Source organism: Monodelphis domestica, chromosome 1 (genome assembly GCF_027887165.1).
Source record: "Monodelphis domestica isolate mMonDom1 chromosome 1, mMonDom1.pri, whole genome shotgun sequence".
NCBI classification, from domain to species: domain Eukaryota; kingdom Metazoa; phylum Chordata; class Mammalia; order Didelphimorphia; family Didelphidae; genus Monodelphis; species Monodelphis domestica.
Window position 1 is genome coordinate 705,588,871 of NC_077227.1, and position 18,786 is coordinate 705,607,656.

General features: G+C 46.3%; 1 protein-coding gene across 1 annotated transcript; it reads right to left on the reverse strand.

The window, feature by feature from the left end:
* Window positions 1–447: 447 nt before the first annotated feature.
* LOC100026086 (cytochrome b-245 light chain) lies at window positions 448–16,870 on the reverse strand. The gene is made up of 6 exons (XM_056810786.1): window positions 16,661–16,870; window positions 10,758–10,827; window positions 8,108–8,182; window positions 6,090–6,173; window positions 4,255–4,336; window positions 448–880 (listed from the first exon to the last, which is right to left on the reverse strand). Exons 1-6 carry the CDS (start codon window positions 16,716–16,718, stop codon window positions 674–676), a joined length of 576 nt encoding a protein of 191 aa, XP_056666764.1. The 5' UTR covers window positions 16,719–16,870; the 3' UTR covers window positions 448–673.
* Window positions 16,871–18,786: the final 1,916 nt, after the last annotated feature.

The window sequence follows — 18,786 nt, forward strand, 5'->3', positions numbered from 1 at the left end:
TCGAAGGCGTCCTTGTATCCAGCAGTCCTTGCTCTTCTTTGTACCGCAGCCCTTGGCCCAGAGCCAGAGCCAGAGCCAGAGCCAGAGCCAGAGCCAGGGTGCAGCTTGATACTTGTTCTCTGACTGTTACATTCAGAAGGCAGAGAGAAGGGACTCGGCCAGAGCTGGCTACAGACAGGTTAAGCGCCCAGAGCTTTCTGGTGCAGTGGTGGGGAAGGGAGCCCTGCTCACAAAAGCTGAATTTAAAGCGCGGCTAGAGTCTTCTCTGTCTTCAGTTTCTTCCTCTGCCAGAGGGTGCCTATGTTATTTCTCAGGAATGCATGACCAGCATCAAAAGCCAGACGAAAGCGCTTGGGAACCCTGCAGGGTGCTCTAGAACAGGAGCGATGATCGCGTGCTCGCCAGTCCCACCCACTGTGCCCATTGGAGGAAGAAAGACCCAGGAGCTTTTACCGCGGTGCATTTATTACAAAATATGCATTGCAACTGGAAACTGTGAGTAAGGATGAAGACAGAAGGGAAATAGGGCAGGCTCTGCCCCCGGGGCCAATAGCTGACACGGAGGTTCCCGTCCCAGCTGCCTGCTGCGCCGGGCTTGGGTGCCTTCTGCCCTCTGGTGGTCATTTGTAGGAGTGCGTGAGGCGGAGGTGGGGCTCTACCCATTCAAGGGTCTCTACACGACTTCATCCGTCACCGGAACCGGATTCACCTGGGGGCCCCCAGAGGGCACCGCGGCCTCTTCCTCGGGCTGCTTCTTCCGGGCCTCCGCGGGGGGACGGGGTGGGGGGTTGCTGGGCGGCTGCTTGATGGTGGCCCCCACCTGGAGTCGCTCCTTGGGTTTCTGCTCGATTGGCCTCCACTCCTCTCCGCGGATTGCAGCCTGAAGAAGGGGAACGAGGGATAGGTGGGCAGGCCATGAGCCTGTGTCCCTAGAGCCCCTGTGGGCAGGGGACATCCATCACAGCTGGTCCCAGCCCCAGAAGCGGCACTCCCCCCTTCCCCCATCCTCAGCTCTGGAATTATTCCTGTTCCCTCTTAGGGGTATCATCCATCTTCTTCCCCCAGAAACTGGAGGCCCTTCCCCGCCCCCCTACCCCCCCCCCCCCCATCCAGTACTTTTTCACTCATTTCCTATATCCGTCTTAAAAAAACAAACTTCCATCTTATTATTATAATACCCAATATTGGGTATCAATTCCAAGACAGAAGAGTGGTAAGGGCTAGGCAATGGAGATTAAGAGACTTGCCCAGGGTCACATAGCTGGGAAGTGTCTGAGGCCAGATTTGAACCCAGGACTTCCCATCTCTAGTCCTGCTCTCAATCCACTAAGCTTTCCCCTCCTGTACATATCTTTATGCATCTAGTTATCTGCATTTTATCTCCTTCATTAGACTGGAAACTCTTTGAGAGCAGTGACCATATTTTTGCCTGTTTTTTTGGGTTTTTTTATCCCTGGCACAGGGATTTGCATACAGAAAACATTTAATAAAGGCTCAAAGACTGGTCCACCAAATGTCCTTTGAGACACAGTGTGGTGGACCAGGAGAAAGCACCTGGCCTTGGACAGAGGAACCAGAGCCAAGTCTGTGTGGCCCTGGACAATCTTCTTCCCTCTCTGGACCTCAGTTTCCTCATTTGTAAAATGAAGAGTTGGGATAATTTACATGTGGTCTTCCTCTATGACTGTGACCCTTGAGGGAAAACACTAGTTTTGCCTTTCACTGTAATCCTAGCACTTAATTAATGCTGGCTGGAATATTATAAAATGAATCAACTCTGAAAGTCTTAGGAACTCAGATCAACAATCATAATTTCAAAGAACTCACAATAAAGTACCCACCTCCAGAGAACTACTGGACCTGGAATTCAGACTGAAGCATTTATTTCTCCTTCCTCCCTCCCTCCCTTTCTATTCCTTCCTTCCTTTCTCCCTTCCTTTTTCCCTCCCTCCCTTTCTTTTTCCCTCACTCCCTTCCTTTCTCCCTCCCTCTATTCCTCTCTCCCTTTCCTTCTTTCCTTCCTTCCTTCCCTCTCTCCTTTCTTTTTTCCATGGTTAATGAGGGAATTTGTTTTCATGACTATTCATATTTGTAATGGATTTTGCTTTTCTTGCCTTCTCAAAGGGTAGAGGAGGGAGAGAAAGAGGGGAGAAACAGGACTAAAAAGAAATTAAATGTTTGTTGACTGTGTGACTATGGGGTAGCCCAGGAGCAGAGGGTGGGATGGGTGGTGAGAAGGGGCACTGCCCCTGACAGACTCCTGCACTCTTGAGATAGAGTGCAGGCTATGGGTCCCCTGAGGTATTGTGGAGCACAGGCCTAGTCACTAATCTCACTGAGCCTCAGTTTCCTACTCTGTAAAATGGGTATAATAAACCTCCACTTCACAGGGTGGCTGTAACAAAAGAGATTTATAAATTTTAAAGTACTCTAGAAAATGGAGTTAACAACATAGCTGTGGTATAGCTGGCTCACTGGCAGAGGGGGCATAGACTTTGAGTTGCCTGCACCCCAACAAGTATAATTTTGCACTGAATGGGTCACAGTGATCAGAGGCACTATTCCTGACTTTCTGGAAGAGGCAAGGGTACTGTCCATGGTCCTCTAGAAGTTAACTGGCCCACACTGGAATCAAGCTAGCAATAGTGACCTCTGGAGCCAGTCTGTTCCAGGGGCTAGGAGGGACAGCCTGGAGAAGGAAGACCCTGCTTGTGAATGAAGCACACTGCCCTGGGGGTCAACATGTGGAAGAAGGTGCCCCTCTTCACCCTGAAGCATCCCTCTGTCCTTTGGGGCCCCTTCTCTGGCTGGTGAGTTCCTCCTGGAAACTTGGTTTGGAGAAAAGCCCTTCCCAAGCAGTCCTCTAAGACTCCACACTTCAGAGAAAGTGCCCATATGCCAGAGGGAGCTTCCTTACTAGGACTTCTCTCTTCAGACTAATCTTTTAAGCTTCCTGTTTTGTTTTGTTTTATGACTAAGATTGTGGGGTTGGTGAAGAGAGTGCTTAGCTTGAAGTCAGAAAGCTCTGAGTTCAAATATAGCTCCAGCTACTTTCTAGCGGTTTGTCTTTGGTCAAGTCATTGACCTTCTGTCTGTGCCTCAGTTTCCTCATCTGTAAAATGGAGACGGCCATGGCTTTTACCTCCCCACCACTACCTAAGCTTGTTGTGAGTATCCAATGAGATTCAGCACAATGCCTGGAACATAGCTGTCTTTTAATTAATTTTTGTTCCCTTTTCCCAATTAGCACTTCCTCCCTCCCTCCTGATATAACTGTGAATATACCACACTGTATTTACATGCCACAGGTGGTTTTGTCTTTGTATTCTATTGTCTAGCACAATGCTTTGTATGTTCTAGTGATGGGAAGTTATGGGATGAGGTCCAGACTCATTGTATGGAAACTTGCCACTCTATAACTTTAGCATTGCTTGCTGGGGTCCTGAGAGGTTCTGTCTTGCCCAACATCATGCAGTCAGTCAGTGGACATTTATTAAATACCTACTATGTTCCCCTTTCTCCCAACTCTGACATTTTATGTTCTACAGTCTTGCCAGTTCTGACATCCTGTGTTCTAAGATTTCTCCAGCTCTGAAATCCTAGGCTCCCTTCCCTTCTAATTATGATATTCTCTTTTCCTCTCCCCCAATAAACTCTAGTGGCTCCCTATTACCTTAAGAATAAAAAATAAAATCATTCTGACATTTAAATTCACAACTTGGGCCCTTCCTATCTTTCTTCTCTTCTTTTAAAACCCCTATTTTCTGTCTTAGAATTGATACTCTATTGGTTCTAAGGCATAAGAGTGGTAAGGGCTAGGCAATGGGGGTTAAGTGACTTACCCAGAATCACCTAGCCAGGAAATGTATGAGAACCCAGGTCCTCCCTCTAGGGCTGGCACTCTATCTACTGAGCTACCTAACTGCCCCAAGTTTGATACTGCTGAACAAATTTGGCACGATAGACAGAAATATGTAAATTGGTCTTCAATATGGGAGAAAAACAACCACCACCACTCCCCAGGCCAGGAAAGATGGCAGACACTGGGATGTAATCCCAGCTGTGTAACTAACCATCTGTAAGACCTTCAGCAGGTCCAGGCTCAGTTTCCTCCTTTGAAAAATGTGAGGAAAAAAACTCAACTCTAGGATAGGTCCCTTCTAACTTCCAAATGCCATGACTTCAAGATGGGGATGTTAGAAGGGATTCAGAGCAGGGAGAGGGTTGTGTTTGTCTGCACAAGATAGGACTCACCAGGAGATAGATACCACTTGCAATAGCCAGACAGGCTGTGCCCAGGATGGTGGCTAATAGCACACCTGCAGGTACTGCCAAGCTGTGGAGAGACAAAAGAAAGGGATCACCAATGTAGAGATATTTTTTAGGGATGAACAGATTGTACAGGCAATGCTGAAGGATTAACGGTCTTAGGCAATAAGGGAAGAGTGCTGCTACAGGGGACATCTGCTGGCATTCTGCAGCCTGTCTCATGAAGCTACTTCATAGAATCTTGGAGTAGGAAAAGAGCTCAAAGGTCATCTTGGGTTGCTTTCACTGTAAAACCCTCAGAGATGAGAAATTTAATACTTCCTAGGCAAGATGCTACAGTGGACAGAGAGAAGAATCTGGAGTCAGAAGAAGACCTGAGTTAAATCCAGCCTAGTGCAACTAGCTAGCTCAGTGAATAGAGAGCCAGGTCAAGGTCAAGGGCTCAAATCTGCCTCAGACACTTCCTATCTATGTGACCTGGGGCAAGTCACTTAATTCCCATCACCTAGCCCTTACTACTCTGCTGCCTTGGAACTGACATTTAATATTGATTCTAAGATGGAAGGTAAGTGTTTAGGAAAAAATAGAAAATGGTATCACCTGGCATTTCTATAGTACTGATATTTATAAGCATTTCACTTTGGGGATAGAGAGCCAGGCCTGGAGATAAGAAGTCCTGGGTTCAGGGGTCTCAGACACTTCCTAACTATGTGACACTGGGTATGTCACTCTTCAGTGTAAGGATTTTTGAAAAATCAAGCCTTCAGTATTTACTGTGTGACTGATTCTAGGCAAATCATTTATCCTGTCTGCCTCAGTTTATTCAACTGTAAAATGGAGATAATGATAGCATCTACTTCCTAGGGCTGTTATAAGAGAAATCTAAGATAATATCTTCAAAGCAATTTACAAACCTTAAAGTACTATGTAAATTATTATTACTCCATTTTCAGTTAACCCTAGTTAGAAAGTCATTTTCCTTATATTGAGCCACTATATATATATATATTTTTTTTTCTTTTTCAAAAACCTTATCTTATGTCATAGAATTGATACTAAATACTGGTTCTAAGGCAAAAGAGACGTAAGGGCTAGGAAGTTGGGGTTAAGTGACTTGCCCAGGATCACATATCTAGGAACTATCTGAGGCCAGATTTGAACCCAGGACACCCCCCCCCCCATCTCCAGGTCTGACTATCCACTGAGCCACCTAACTGTCCATTCCTGGTATCTTAAAAAAAACTTACCTTCTATCTTAGAATCAATATTTTGTATTGGTTTCAAGGTGAATGAGGGATAAGGGCTAGGCAACTGTGGTTAAGTGACTTGCCCAGGATCATATTGGTAGAAATATCTGAGGACAGATTTTAACCCAAGTCCTCTTGACTCCAGCCTGGTTCTCAATCCACTGAGCCACCTATCTGACCCTAAACTGGACTGAATTGAAGCATTACATTTCCCCCAATGGAAAAGTACAAAGCAGCAGTATTGCTCAAACCCCTCTAGAGGACAAGATGAAGGGATGAGAAGGAAGAGACCTAGGCATGTATCACAAGGTATAGAGCCAGGAACAAGGGAGCCTTGGTCCTTCTGCAAGGTCAGTCACCCTAGAACATAGCCTATCTAGGAAACCTTGTTCAGCATCTAAAATCAGGCAGGGAAGATGTCCAAGGATGGAAGGGGTAAAGAACCCAGGAGTCTTGAGCCCAGGGGTCTCCCCTGATCACTGACCCAACTTTGCTAGAGGGGACCAACTTATATTCTTACTCTCCTTTAGAAACCTGCCCTTCCCCTGCCTCAGGCAGGTAGGTTCTACTCACCAGAGGTGTAGGATGGCTCGGACATAGTAGTTCCTAGTCAGGGGTCCAAATGCCTTTACCACAGTTGTCAGGTACTTCTGACCACTGGACAAGAGAAGAAAGAAATGCATGTGGGAGAAAGGTCCCCGTGCCCAAACATTGACTTTCCTGGTGGCCCCTGATGTCCTTCTTATGAGAAATCTGTCAGCCAAGGAAAGCTTCCAATGAGCATGCCATGTAATGCCCACTTTGTGAGTGAATACTGGCTCTGAAGAAATGGCCAATGGGCTCTCCCATGACCTTCACCTCCTAGGTGCTCCATTGGGAAATGGAGCTAGACTCCATGAATCATTCCTGAGTCCTACACACCTAGAACTATGTAAAATACAAACCAATAATAGTTCTTCCCTCATGGAACTTATCATCAATTCTGGGGAAGTAGGTCTCTATGAATGGAGAAGTGGTCAGGGAAATAAAATACAGGATTTCAACTGGCTCTTGAAGGTTGGGCAGAGTTTGTGTGGACAGAAGTGGGAAGGATGAAGATTGAGAGAGAGAGAGAGACAGAGAGAGAGACAGAGAGAGAGAGAAAGAGAGACAGAGACAGAGACAGAGAAACAGAGAGAGAAAGAGAGAGATGGAGAGCTGTAGAGACAGAGAAAGAGAGAGAGACGGATGGATGGAGAGAAATAGAGAAAGAGAGAGGCAGATAGAGCTAGTTAGAGAGAAATATGTAGATAGATGGGTGGATGAATGGATGAATAGACAAATGATGGATCGATGGATGGATAGATGGAAAGAGAGACAGAGAGAGATGGATGAATGGATAGACAAATAGACAGACAAATAGATGGATGGATGGATAGAGAGGAAGAGAGAAAGAGAGAGAGAGGCAGATAGAGCTAGGTATAGAAAAATATATAGGTAGATGGATGGATGAATGGATGAATTATGGATGGATGGATGGATAGATGATGGATAGATGGACAGAGAGAAAGAGAAAGAGAGAGATAGGTAGAGAGAGATATAGAGAGATAGACAGCCAGATGGATAGATAGATAGATAGATAGATAGATAGATAGATAGGAGACTGAGAATGCTATATGCGTCAATAGGGTATCTATTTTTCCAGGAATGAGGATGAGTTTGCATTGAGTCATTCTCACTGCACCATTTATTCAAGAATGAATTTCCTGACCACCTACTATATGCCCAGGACTTTGGGGAGCCAATGATGGATGAGGCAAGATCTAACTGCCTACCCCTTGGAACCAATACACAGTATTGATTCTAAGACAGATTTAAGAGTTTTTTTTAATTAACACACAGGGAATAGGGAGCAATAAACAACAATATATTAGAGGTGCTGATTTGTACTGATCAATATATATTTGTTGAATCAATTACAGACAAAGTGCATTGCAGGTTTAGAAAAGGGATTCATCACTGTGAACTAGGAGGGTTGAAAAGAAGCTTCATAAAGGGGTTGGGATGGAATTCTCTCACTCACCCACTCTCCATTATGGTCTACTATAGGAATGTCAAATGTCTGACTAGCGCTGTTCTCTGTCTAGAATTTAACTCTCTTCTCCCCTTCTCTTCCCTCCCCCATATCCATCCATACAAACTCTATCTAGCCTTTAAAACCCAGTTAAAGTCCTATTATTCCTTTGACCACTTTCAATATTCCTCCACCTCCCTCTTTGAATTCCTAAAGCCAGCTCTCCCTTAAGAGATGATGAGCTCTGTGAGAGCAGAGGTATTATTCTCTTGTATATTATTATTATATTACGTATATTATTCTTGCTAGTCACTTTGGGTATAAGCAACCAAAAAGGGTTTGTTAAGTAGCTGGCTCCCATTCTCAAGAGGTAATGGGTCTTTCTGTAGGAGGAAACATCAGTCAAATCTTTAGATCTAATATTTGCTGACAAGAGGTTGGGAGAGTTCTCAGTTCTTCCTGGCTCAGACAGCAGGGCAAAAGTGGCCTAGAAAGTCCCTAAAGATCTCACCCATGATAAACAAAGGAGGGAGCTTACCACCGCTCCATGGTGGAGCCCTTTTTCCTCTTGCCCCGAGGGTACTCCAGCAGGCAGATGAAAACTCCAGCCACACTTAGGGATCTAAGTCAAGGGAAGTTTCATCTTTGGGAAATGAAGGGGTTGAACCAGAAGATCTTGGTGGCACCTTCCAGAGTGTGACTGATGATGCTATAATCCTATGTCCTGACTCATCCAGCTCAGCCTACAGATCTGCCCACCAATGGCTCTGGTGGGGTACATGAAGAGGAACCTACCTAGGTCATAGCCCCTGGAGGAGGAGTCCAGAAAGGCCAGGAGAAGATGGCATCTCTAACAAAAATGTCTAGACAGAGTCTCAACCAGGACCCAGGAATTCAGGCCCATTACTGGCTAGAGTGGGATGTTCTGAGAAAGAGGGCAACATTATGCTGTAGGAACTGATGTAGGAGATGGTTTCAGAAAAAAAATCTGAGAAGACTTATATGAATTGATACAAAGTGAAGTGAGCAGAATCAGAAGAACCATTTATACAGTAACTACAAGATGATAAAGATAACCAATTCTGCAAGACTCAGGAACTCAGATCAACACAATTCCAAAGAATTCATGATGAAACATGCTGCCCATCTAATAGAGGGCTGATGGGCTTAGAGGGTAAACTGAAAAATATTTGCTTCTCTCCCCCCCCAACACAACTAATGTAAAAATTTGTTTTACATAATTATACCTTTTTGAAATGGGTTTTATTTTTCTTGCTTTCTCAATGGGGAGGGAAAGGTTAAGAGGAAGGAGAGAACTTAGAACTGAAAACAAAATAAAATGGAATTTTAAAAGATACAAAAAAATCAAGAACGAAGGCAGCAGCAGAGGGGCAGAATGTGGTGTAGAAGAAAGAACACAGGTCAAGGTAGCTCTAGCCTCAGCTCTGCCATTAACTAGCTTTGGGAAAGTGGGGTCTTGGTTTCTTTACTTGTGAAAGGGATCCATAAACTTGAAGTAGGTGATCTCAAAGGATCACTCTAGCTCTGATGGTGTATTCTGTGTTCCCTCCTAGCTCTGGCATTCTATGTTCTAAAAAGTCTTTTCCAATTTTTATGTTCTCTGTTCTCAGGACCATTCCTCTTTCTGATGAATTCTAAGGTCTCTTCCAATACTGTTTTGTGTTGTAAGTTTCCTTTTAGCTCTTAAATTCTAAGGTTCCAACTCACAGTCTATGTTCTAAGGTCCCTCCCAGATCTGACATTCTCTGTTCTAATATCTCTTCCAGTTCTGACATTCTCTGTTCTAAGCTCCCTCCCAGCTCTGACATTCTCTGTTCTAATAATCTCTTCCAGCTCTGACATTCTCTGTTCTAATAATCTCTTCCAGCTCTGACATTCTCTGTTCTAATAATCTCTTCCAGCTCTGACATTCTCTGTTCTAATAATCTCTTCCAGCTCTGACATTCTCTGTTCTAATAATCTCTTCCAGCTCTGACATTCTCTGTTCTAATAATCTCTTCCAGCTCTGACATTCTCTGTTCTAAGGCCCCTCCCAGCTCTGACATCCTCTGTTCTAAGGTATCTCCCAGCTCTGAAATTCTCTGTTCTAAGATTCCTCCCAGCTCTGACATTCTCTGTTCTAATAATCTCTTCCAGCTCTGACATTCTCTGTTCTAATAATCTCTTCCAGCTCTGACATTCTCTGTTCTAATAATCTCTTCCAGCTCTGACATTCTCTGTTCTAAGGCTCCTCCCAGCTCTGAAATTCTCTGTTCTAAGGCCTCTTCCAGCTCTGGTATTCCCTGATTTCTATTTGTTACAAGTTCCAGAAAAATTTTCACACAGCACATAAGGGACACAGGAATTCCCCTGTGACTTCAGCACTAGACCTAGGACAGAGCATTTGACAAATGATTCCTACCCCCATCTTCCTTTTCTTCTGACAGATGCCTCTGGGACAGGGCAATAACAGAGGTGTAGCTACAACGGGGACAGGGAACATCACAGTCTGCCAAGCCAAGACCTCAATCCACTTCCAAGGGACCTCATTCACAACAGACTTCTCCCTTCAGAGGCTATGGGAAAAGAGGACAAAACCAAACTCCAAAGAGCTGTGACCTCAATAAAGAATGTTCTAAGGTCCCTTCCAACTATAACAACTTTTGTTTCAATGCTCCCTCCAGTTCTGGCATTCAGGGTTCTTATGCCCAAATTCCTTCTTCAGCTTTGTTTCCTCACAGAAATAGAGAAAGTTAGGATTGGGTTCTTAAAGATTATCCAAATGAGAACTAGGGGCCCAAGATGTGTGAAGTGACTCACTTCCAGTACTGTTTTGTCAGTAAGTGACTTTTAGAAACAGAATTAGAATCCAGTGCTTTGGACTTTGCTTCCAGGGCTCATAGGTAGATGGGGAGAATCATATTTGTGTCCTTGCCTCATGGTGAGAAAAGTTTGCAAACTCAAAAACACTCTTTGGAAATAAGCATTATTATTGTTATTATTAGTGGATGCCCCCTTCCTCTCTGTGATTTACCATCCATCATTCATCAGCTTTCCTGTAACGTCTGACAAAGAATGAAGCTCAAAGTTCTGGAATCTTTGTCCAGTTTGGGTGCAGGTCCTTCAGCATCTGGATTAGTGTGACAGGCAAGGGTGGGGTGGGGTGGGGTGTGAATGTAAAAGGATACATCGAGTAGGCACCAAACTGCCACAGGACAAACTGCCCAGCTGTCGCCACAATGCCACCACTCAGGAGGACTGCAGAAATAGAAAAAGAAACTGAGTCAGGGATAAGGGACTGGAACCAATGGAAAGCAGGATACACTGGGGGAGTCACCTCTGAACAGAAGGGGGACCCAGAAGACAGTGTCCATTTCTTTCCCAAGCCTGGAAAGGCAGACTATATATTTTGTATTTATTTATCTGTGCATATATTATTTTCCCTCAAAGAATAGAAGCTTCCCCGGGGGGGGGGGCGGCAGGTGTTTTACTGCATTCCCAGGGCCTAGGACAGCACTTGAAACATCACAGGTGCTTAAGAAATGTGCTAAATGTATGAATACGAAGGCTTTCTCTCTCTCTGTCTTATTCTAATTCTCTTTCCTTTTCCCGCTCTCCTCCCTTGCCCTCATTTTCTTTTTCTCTCTCCCCTTCTTTCTCTTATTCTAATTCTCCCTTTCTCTCATATTCTCTCTTGTTCTCTCTTTCTTATTTTCTCTCTCCTTTTCCCTCTCCCTCTCCCCTTGCCCTCCCTCCCTTCATCCTCCCTCTCCTCATCTCTCCTATTTTTCCAACCAATCAGTTTTTACAAAGCCCATCTGGCTACATCCAACCCAATACCTTGGATTCTGCTGATGTCTGTCTGATTGGGAAGGTGGTCACATCTCCCCCTACACACAGACACACACACACACCTTGGAAGGCAGCAGACGGTGTGATCCCATAAGGCAGCAGGGTCAGAGAATATCAGAATTGGAAGGACCTTTGGCTGCACGAAGTCATTGGACTGAAGAGTCCATCTAAGCTTAGAAGCTGAGCGCTTGCCCTTTCTTCTCCCACTTCCAGGAGTCCACTGCCCTGTGTTCTCTGTCTTTCTCTCATCCTCGGACTTCTGATCTCATTTATTTGGGTCTGAGAATGGTCACTCTCCCAAGGGGATTCCTTGGAGGGAGCTTTCACTTGGTCTGTGGAAGCAGGGACATTGCCTATGCCTGTGAGAAGAATTCTCTTGGGCATCAGTGAGGATTGGGATGGATAGCAGAGGAGAGGGCAAAGTGGAGGGGCAGTATTCCTTGCCCTGGAAATGTGGCGGTTCTATTTAACCCAACACTGAAAAGCCTTGAGCAAAGTAGGCTGAAGCATATTCTCCAGGAAAGTTAGCTCTTGCTTCCCTCTTGAGACCATCACCCTTCATTTGATAACTAAGGAAACTGAGGCTTAGAGAGGAAATAAGACTCATTCAGTTATCCATGTAGTGCGCAATCTTTAGGTGGTACAATGGGGAGAGCATTGACTTGGAGTCAGGAAAACCTGAGCTGCAATGTGACCTCAGGCACTCCCTAGCTGTGTGACCCTGGGCAAGTCACTTAACCCTGTCTGCCTCATTTGTCAAATGAGCTGGAGAAGGACATGGCAAACCATTCTTGTATCTTTGCCAAGAAAATCCCAAGTGGGGTCAGTCAGACACAACTGAAAATGACTGAACAACAATTAGTAATATTAGTAATACACTGCTCTAAAATTATATTATTTAAGCATAATGTTAATTATACTAATTATTATCAGTATATTATATTATTAACATGTGGTTATATTATATTATGATGATGATTATAGTAATTAATGACATGTGGGAAGCATCTTGGATAGAGGGCCAGCCTTCAGTCAAGCTCTATCTCGCCACACACTTATCTGCTGGGCAACCACGTGCTTAGTTTCCCCAAAGAGAACTCTGCCAAACTGTTAAGTTCCAGATGGATAGTAGCAAACCTTCGATAATGGTTTACAAAGCACTTTACCCCCCAACCACTCTGTGAAGTCAGCAAGGGAAGAATACTCATCTTCTAGAAAAGGCTCCGAGAAGGGAGGGGACTTTTTCAGTCTCACTCAGGTAGCTCAGTGGCTAAAGAACCAGACCTTGAGAGAAGTCCTGAGTTCAGACCTGGCCTCAGACACTACCTAGCTGTGTGATCCTGGACAAGTCACTTAATCCCTATCACCAAGCCTTTACTGCTCTTCTGCCTTGGAACCAATACACAGTATCAATTCTAAATAAAGATGGAAGGAAGGAGGAAAGAAGGATGGAAGGAAACAAGGAAGGATGGATGTAAGGACGGAAGGATAGAAGGAAGGATGGAAGGAAGGAAGGAAAAAAGGAATGAATGGAAGATGGAAGGAAGGATGGAAGGAAGCAAGAAAGGATGGATGGAAGGAAGGAAGGATAGAAGGAATGAAGTAAGGATGGAAGGGAGGAAGGCTAGAAGGAAGAAAGAATGGAAGGAAGGAAGGATGGAAGGAAGCAAGAAAGGATGGATGTAAAGAAGGGAGGATAGAAGGGAGGAAGGCTAGAAGGAAGAATGGAAGGAAGGATGGGAGGAAGGAAGGATGGAAGGAAAAGAAGAATGGAAGGAATGAAGGAAGGAAAGAAGGAAGGAAAGAAGAAAGGAAGGAAGGGAAAATGTTAAGTATCAGTATTCTCATTGCCTTGATCAAGAACAATCAGTGACTAGCACTGAACCCAGAATCCTTCTCTTATATGAAGCAAGTGGATGCATCTGTTCCCTGGACCGCTCTTGTCTGACTGGTAAACAAGCATTCAAACCCTTATCGATGCCCAGATCCACAGGTGCTTCAACAGTCCTCAGTAGAAAGGTGGTGGACTACTTTCACATACTTTCCACAAGTTGGCTTGTTCTGCTTAACTATTTTTTCTTCATTATAAGGAAGAGTATCTCTCAGAGAATAATTAAGAAATTATTTTTTTTAAGATATCAATAAAAGAGGGTTTTTAAAGGTTATGGTTTAAAAAAAGAAAAGTTTATGGTTCATGCAGTTAGCCCCAAAGAAAAGATAGAAGATGCCTTTCTCTACTCCTTTGCTGAGGTAGGAGGGACACAAATGTTGAACACTACAAATATTTTCAGATTATTTTTGGTATGTATTAGTTTTGCTCATTTTTTTCTCTTCTCTTTTTAAAAACAATTCTTAAATGAGGTGGCTATCTGGAAGAAAAAGGGGAGAAATAAGAGGGGAAATGTAAGCAACATAAAAACAAAAGACTTAATTTAAATAAAATTTAATTTAAATTTTAAAAATTTAAATAAAGAAAAATTCAATTTTAAATTAATTTGGATTATTTAGTCTTATCTTTAAAGTTTCAATTTAATTTAAATAGATTTGATTTAAGAAATTTTAATTTAATTTAAAGAAATAAGAATTTAAAGAAATTTATCTTGATTTGACATTTTAATTTAATTTAACATAAATAAATAAATTTTATTTTATTTTTTAAGAAGAAAAAGTAAAATCAAGCATTCAAAACACATACAGATTTCAGATCATGTGGTCCACTACTGAAAAACTTGAACTCCATTCATGTTATCATTTGTTTTGGGAGGGTTTCTCAGTTACCATTTATTTTGGGGGCTCTTCCTGTTTTCCTGGCACCTGAATTTCAGAATCTTCAAAGAGTTTTTTCTTTTTTTTTTTCCTGTTCCATTTCATTGGCAGGAACAAGGGCTCATTCAGTTAAGAATAATTATCCTTCACAATTAAAAAAAAAAAAGAAGGCCCCAATGATTGGGGCTTGCTAAAAGCCGTTCCAGTTTAAGGCTCCTAGAATGGTCCAAAGTACAAAGAATCATACAAGTCACAAGCCCTAGGATTTAATTCTGGCTCTGCTTCTTACTAACTGACTTTATGACTTGGGCGTCAGTCATTTCCCTCTGTAAAATGGGGATAAATGAGACTTGCATTCCCTGAACAGAGGCTTGACAGCTCCTAGGGTTTATGGTTGGTGGGGATCCCAGACCCCAAGTTTCTAAGAAAGCACCCTCCAACCACTAGCCCAGGCTGGTTCCCACTTGGTGCCCAGAGTAGTTAAGCAAGGTGGAATGGGCACCTCTCTTTACTGGAGGGTTGGAGGTAACCATCAGGGAAGTAGGTGCTCAGCTGAGAGGGGGGATACTTCAGCCCACTCTGCCTGAGGCTTCTCAGCTCTGAGTAGGCTGAGTTGGCAAGTCTCAAAGGTAAGAGTCCTGCCTTCCCACAGTCCTTTGCCCCCTTCCCTGCCTCCTCTCACAGGGATGGATAAAGCCCCTTCTTCGACAGAGCAAGAGCAGGCTCCTTTTTCCCCTGTGAGAGGAATCACTGCCCACTCAGGCTGACGTTCCCATTTAGACTGAAAGAAATGAGATCAGACTCCTGAGGAAGAAAGGAAGATGCTAGAGGGGCAGAGAACACAGGGCATCGGCTCCTGGAACTGCCAAGCTTCTTGGTTTAGCTGGTCTCTACAATCCTATGGCTTCATGAAGCCCAAGAGCCTTCTAGCTTGGAGAGTCTATCATTGCTGTCTTGGGGACCACACAGTCTGCTGGCTCCCAAAGACCTTTCTTGCCACCGTCACGGGTTACAGTGGAGTCAAAGGAACTGAGTTCAAATCCCACCTCTGCCTCTAACTAGCTGGGAAATCTTGAGCAATCTATGTTATCCTCAAAGCCTGTTTTTCATCTGTAAAATGAGACTTCATCTGTGAGGTTCCTCTCAGTTCTAAACCTTGAGATCTTAGACGGGGTCTAGACCCAAATAGCTTCTTTCTTTGGTCTCTATGAAAGTACAGACAGCCCTGCATTGTGGTAGCTGCCCAGAGCATCTGGAGCTGTTTGTTTTGGGGGAAGAGGGGTTGGAGAACTACAATCCAAGGACCTGGAGGGGCCTTGGGAGGGCTCCAGTTTAGGTTTCGAAGTCCTTGGACTGCTGGAGCACCCCCCAATCCTGGGTGGAAAGGGGGCCTCTGCTTCTACACAGGAGCCTCTCAGGAGACAGAGCTCAAGGCACAAAAGTTCCGCACAAGCAGACGGGACTTTCCCAGGCTTAGCAGGAGGGGGGTGACCCGGCCAGAAACCACAAGGAAGAGGGGGAAGAGAAGGGCAGAGAAGAACAGACTGGCGGGAGAAAACCCCCACTTCCCCATTTTACTTTTACTTCCTCAACCTCAGAGAGGCAGCAGCTTCCCTCCCACTTGTCTGCCTGAAGATCAGAATGAAATGCGGCTTTGGGAAGGTGGGCCACGAAGGGGCTCCAGCCATTCTTGATCGAGCCCCCCCCCCCCCCCACCCGCGTTTCCCTGGTATACCTTAACCTATGGCCGGACCTCCGAGCTCAGTCAGTCTTCTTCCCTCTCTCCTTCCCCCTCCTGTTTGCGCCCCTAACTCAAGCCTTTACCCCTGGCACAATCTCTGAGGCTCAAACCCTAGCAACGTCTCTCACTACGACCCTCTGTCTGTCTGTCTGTCTGTCCCTCCCTCCCTCCCCCTCCCTTTCTCTATTTCTTTCTCTCTCCTCTTCTTTTCCCCCTCTCTCTCCCTCCCCCCTACTCTTTTTCTCCCCTTCTTCCCCTCTCTCCCTCCCTGTCTCTCGTCTTTCGGTTTCTCTCCTTTCTCTCTCTGTCTCTTTCTCTCCCCCTCCCTCCTCTCCCCCCACCCCTTTCTGTCTTTCCCCCACCCCTCTCTCTCTGTCTCTGTCTCTCTCTGTCTCTCTCTCTGTCTCTGTCTCTCTCTGTCTCTCTGTCTCTCTCTCTGTCTCTCTCTCTGTCTCTGTCTCTGTCTGTCTGTCTCTCTTTCTCACACACACACACACACACACACACACACACACACACACACACACACACACACACACAGAGCTTGACACCCACTTTCAGTCCCCCTCCCGTCCCCAATCTCGGCCCGGGCCCCCCCACCTCGGGCTTCTCAAAGTTAAATTACAACCGAACCGAAAAAGTTTCCAGCCCGGGGCCTCCAGAGGGGGCGGGGAAAGAGCTGGCAGCCGCCCCCCCAGACTCCCCAGCACACTCACACGCACACGCACTCACTGAGGCCGGACGCCAGTGCCTGCTCGTTGGCCCACATGGCCCATTCGATCTGCCCCATCACGGCGGGCAGCGGCCCCGGAGGGATCAGGCAGCTGAAGGAGGCGGAGGAGCAGACGGCGGCGGCGGGTGCTGGCAGCGGCGGCGGCGGACGCCTGGCTCTGCCTCGGAGCCGCCCAGCAGCCGGACCCGGCTCCGCCACTCCCTGCGCCCCGCCCCGGGGCCGGCCTGGCCTCCCAGAGCTGCTTCCTCCTGGTTTTCCTCCCCGCCCCCAGTGCCCCTGCGCCCCAGCCCCCAGGCTCTGGGCTCCGGGGCGCCCCCATCCCTGGAATCAAACCGACCTCGCCAGCCTGTCCGGTCCCGATGGCCGGAGCCCCTCTCACTCCCTTCCTCCCTCGGAGGGTATGGAGCGAGAGCCGGGAGGCATTTCCCGCTACGGGGAACTCCCGGAAGGAAAACTCCTTCTCCCACCTTCGCCGCCACTCTTCGGCTCCGTGTGGACCAGACTCACTCCAACGGGACTTGAATTCAGGTCTTTGCGGTTTGAAGCTCAGCTCGCCCGCCCTGCTTTCCCTAAACTAAGGGGAACATTTCTGCCTCCCCGCTCCTGGGCATCCCCAATCCTCTCCGTCCTGGAAGGTCTGGTTGGGTAAATGTTATATTAAAACGTCACCCCCATTGCCCGGCCCTACCGCTCTTCTGCCTTGGAACTGATACATGGTATGGATCGAGGCCCGGCTTTAAAACAATTAAATAGGGGTCTGCTGGGTGGTTCAGTGGGTGGAGAGTCAGGCCTAGAGACAGGTGATCCTGGGTTCAAATGTGACCTCAGACACTTCCCAGCTGTGTGACCCTGGGCAAGTCACTTGACCCCCATTGCCTAGCCCTTACCACTCTTCTGCCTTGGAGCCAATGCACGGTAATCGATTCCAAGACAGAAGGTCAGGGTTAAAATAAATAAATAAAATAACAATTCCGGATGAACATGATTCTTCTCTCCCAGTACCAATGCTTGAAGTTTAGGGAACAATTAGAGCTTCCTCCTGACTCAGAGCCCATCTAGGCCTGGGTTCAAAGTCAGGGCTCCTGTCCCCAGGTCCCTGGTTCCTTCCCCTGGACCCCACAGCCTGCGGGGATCTCCAGGAGGCCAGAGAAAGAACCCCTAAAGCGGGGAACCCCCCTGACTCTAGGAGCTGGGCTTCCCGGTGTTTATCTGTAAAATGGGATAATACTGGTACTACTGAGAGGGGGACCAATGGCCCTTCCCAGGATTTTTAACTGGTGGGGACTTTGGAGTCTCTTCATTTGATAGATGAAAAAATCAGGCTGGGGAGGTCAGGCTACCCTGTCGTGGAGGACTCCGGGAGAGAACGCCTTATCACTGTTACCCCATTAAATATGGGGCCCTCCAGGTAAAGAAGTGGAGCCTGGAGATGAGGGGGGCTGGGGCTCTGCTCTCCCTGGGGTGTGGGGGAAGTTGGCCAATTTCCTGAAGGGACAGATGTACTCTGGGAGTTCCTCTCCAGGCTGCCACCCATTTGACACTTTTTCTTGTGTAAAAACCAACAGCTCTGCCAACCGCCAATGTCCTCCGAAGCTAAACAATGGATGGGCATCATCCATAAAGAGCCTCTGAGGTGTCCAATGCTGTGCTGGGGGACGAGACACAAACACAGAACGGAGGTTTTACATCCTTGTAGGGGGAGGCACCGCTGTGGACCCAAATAGACACAAAACCAACAGTAATTAGGAGTGGGAAGAGTTAATGACTGAGAGGGTTGGGAAAGACTTCTTGGAGGAGGCCCTTTGGATGAGCCTTGAAGGGGCCTCTGGGTGCCAGGAAGCAGGGGGAGGAAGGAAAAGGGTTCTAGACATGGGGTAGCCCTCTCCAGCTCCCCACCCCTCAAAGGAAGGGGGTCACAATTGCCTTCCCCCCAGGGTGTTCTGCCCTTAACAAACAGGGAGGGCTGGGGAAAAACTGGCCTCAGCACACATACCTGTGTGGCAAGCCCTAAAATTAACTACAGCATCTCAAGAGCTGCACCTCTGGTTTTCTGTAGTACTGGGGCTTTTAACGTGGGGTCTACAGAGATTTCTGAGGGAATGTGTTTGGTAACTAGACTTCAACC

Coding starts and splice junctions, on each gene's coding strand:
- LOC100026086 (XM_056810786.1), bottom strand. CDS start 16,718: ATGGGGCAGATCGAATGGGCCATGTGGGCCAACGAGCAGGCACTGGCG. Junction 6,174..8,107: donor GGCTCCACCATGGAGCGGTG/GTAAGCTCCCTC, acceptor TCTCTTGTCCAG/TGGTCAGAAGTACCTGACAA. Junction 4,337..6,089: donor CGAGCCATCCTACACCTCTG/GTGAGTAGAACC, acceptor GTCTCTCCACAG/CTTGGCAGTACCTGCAGGTG.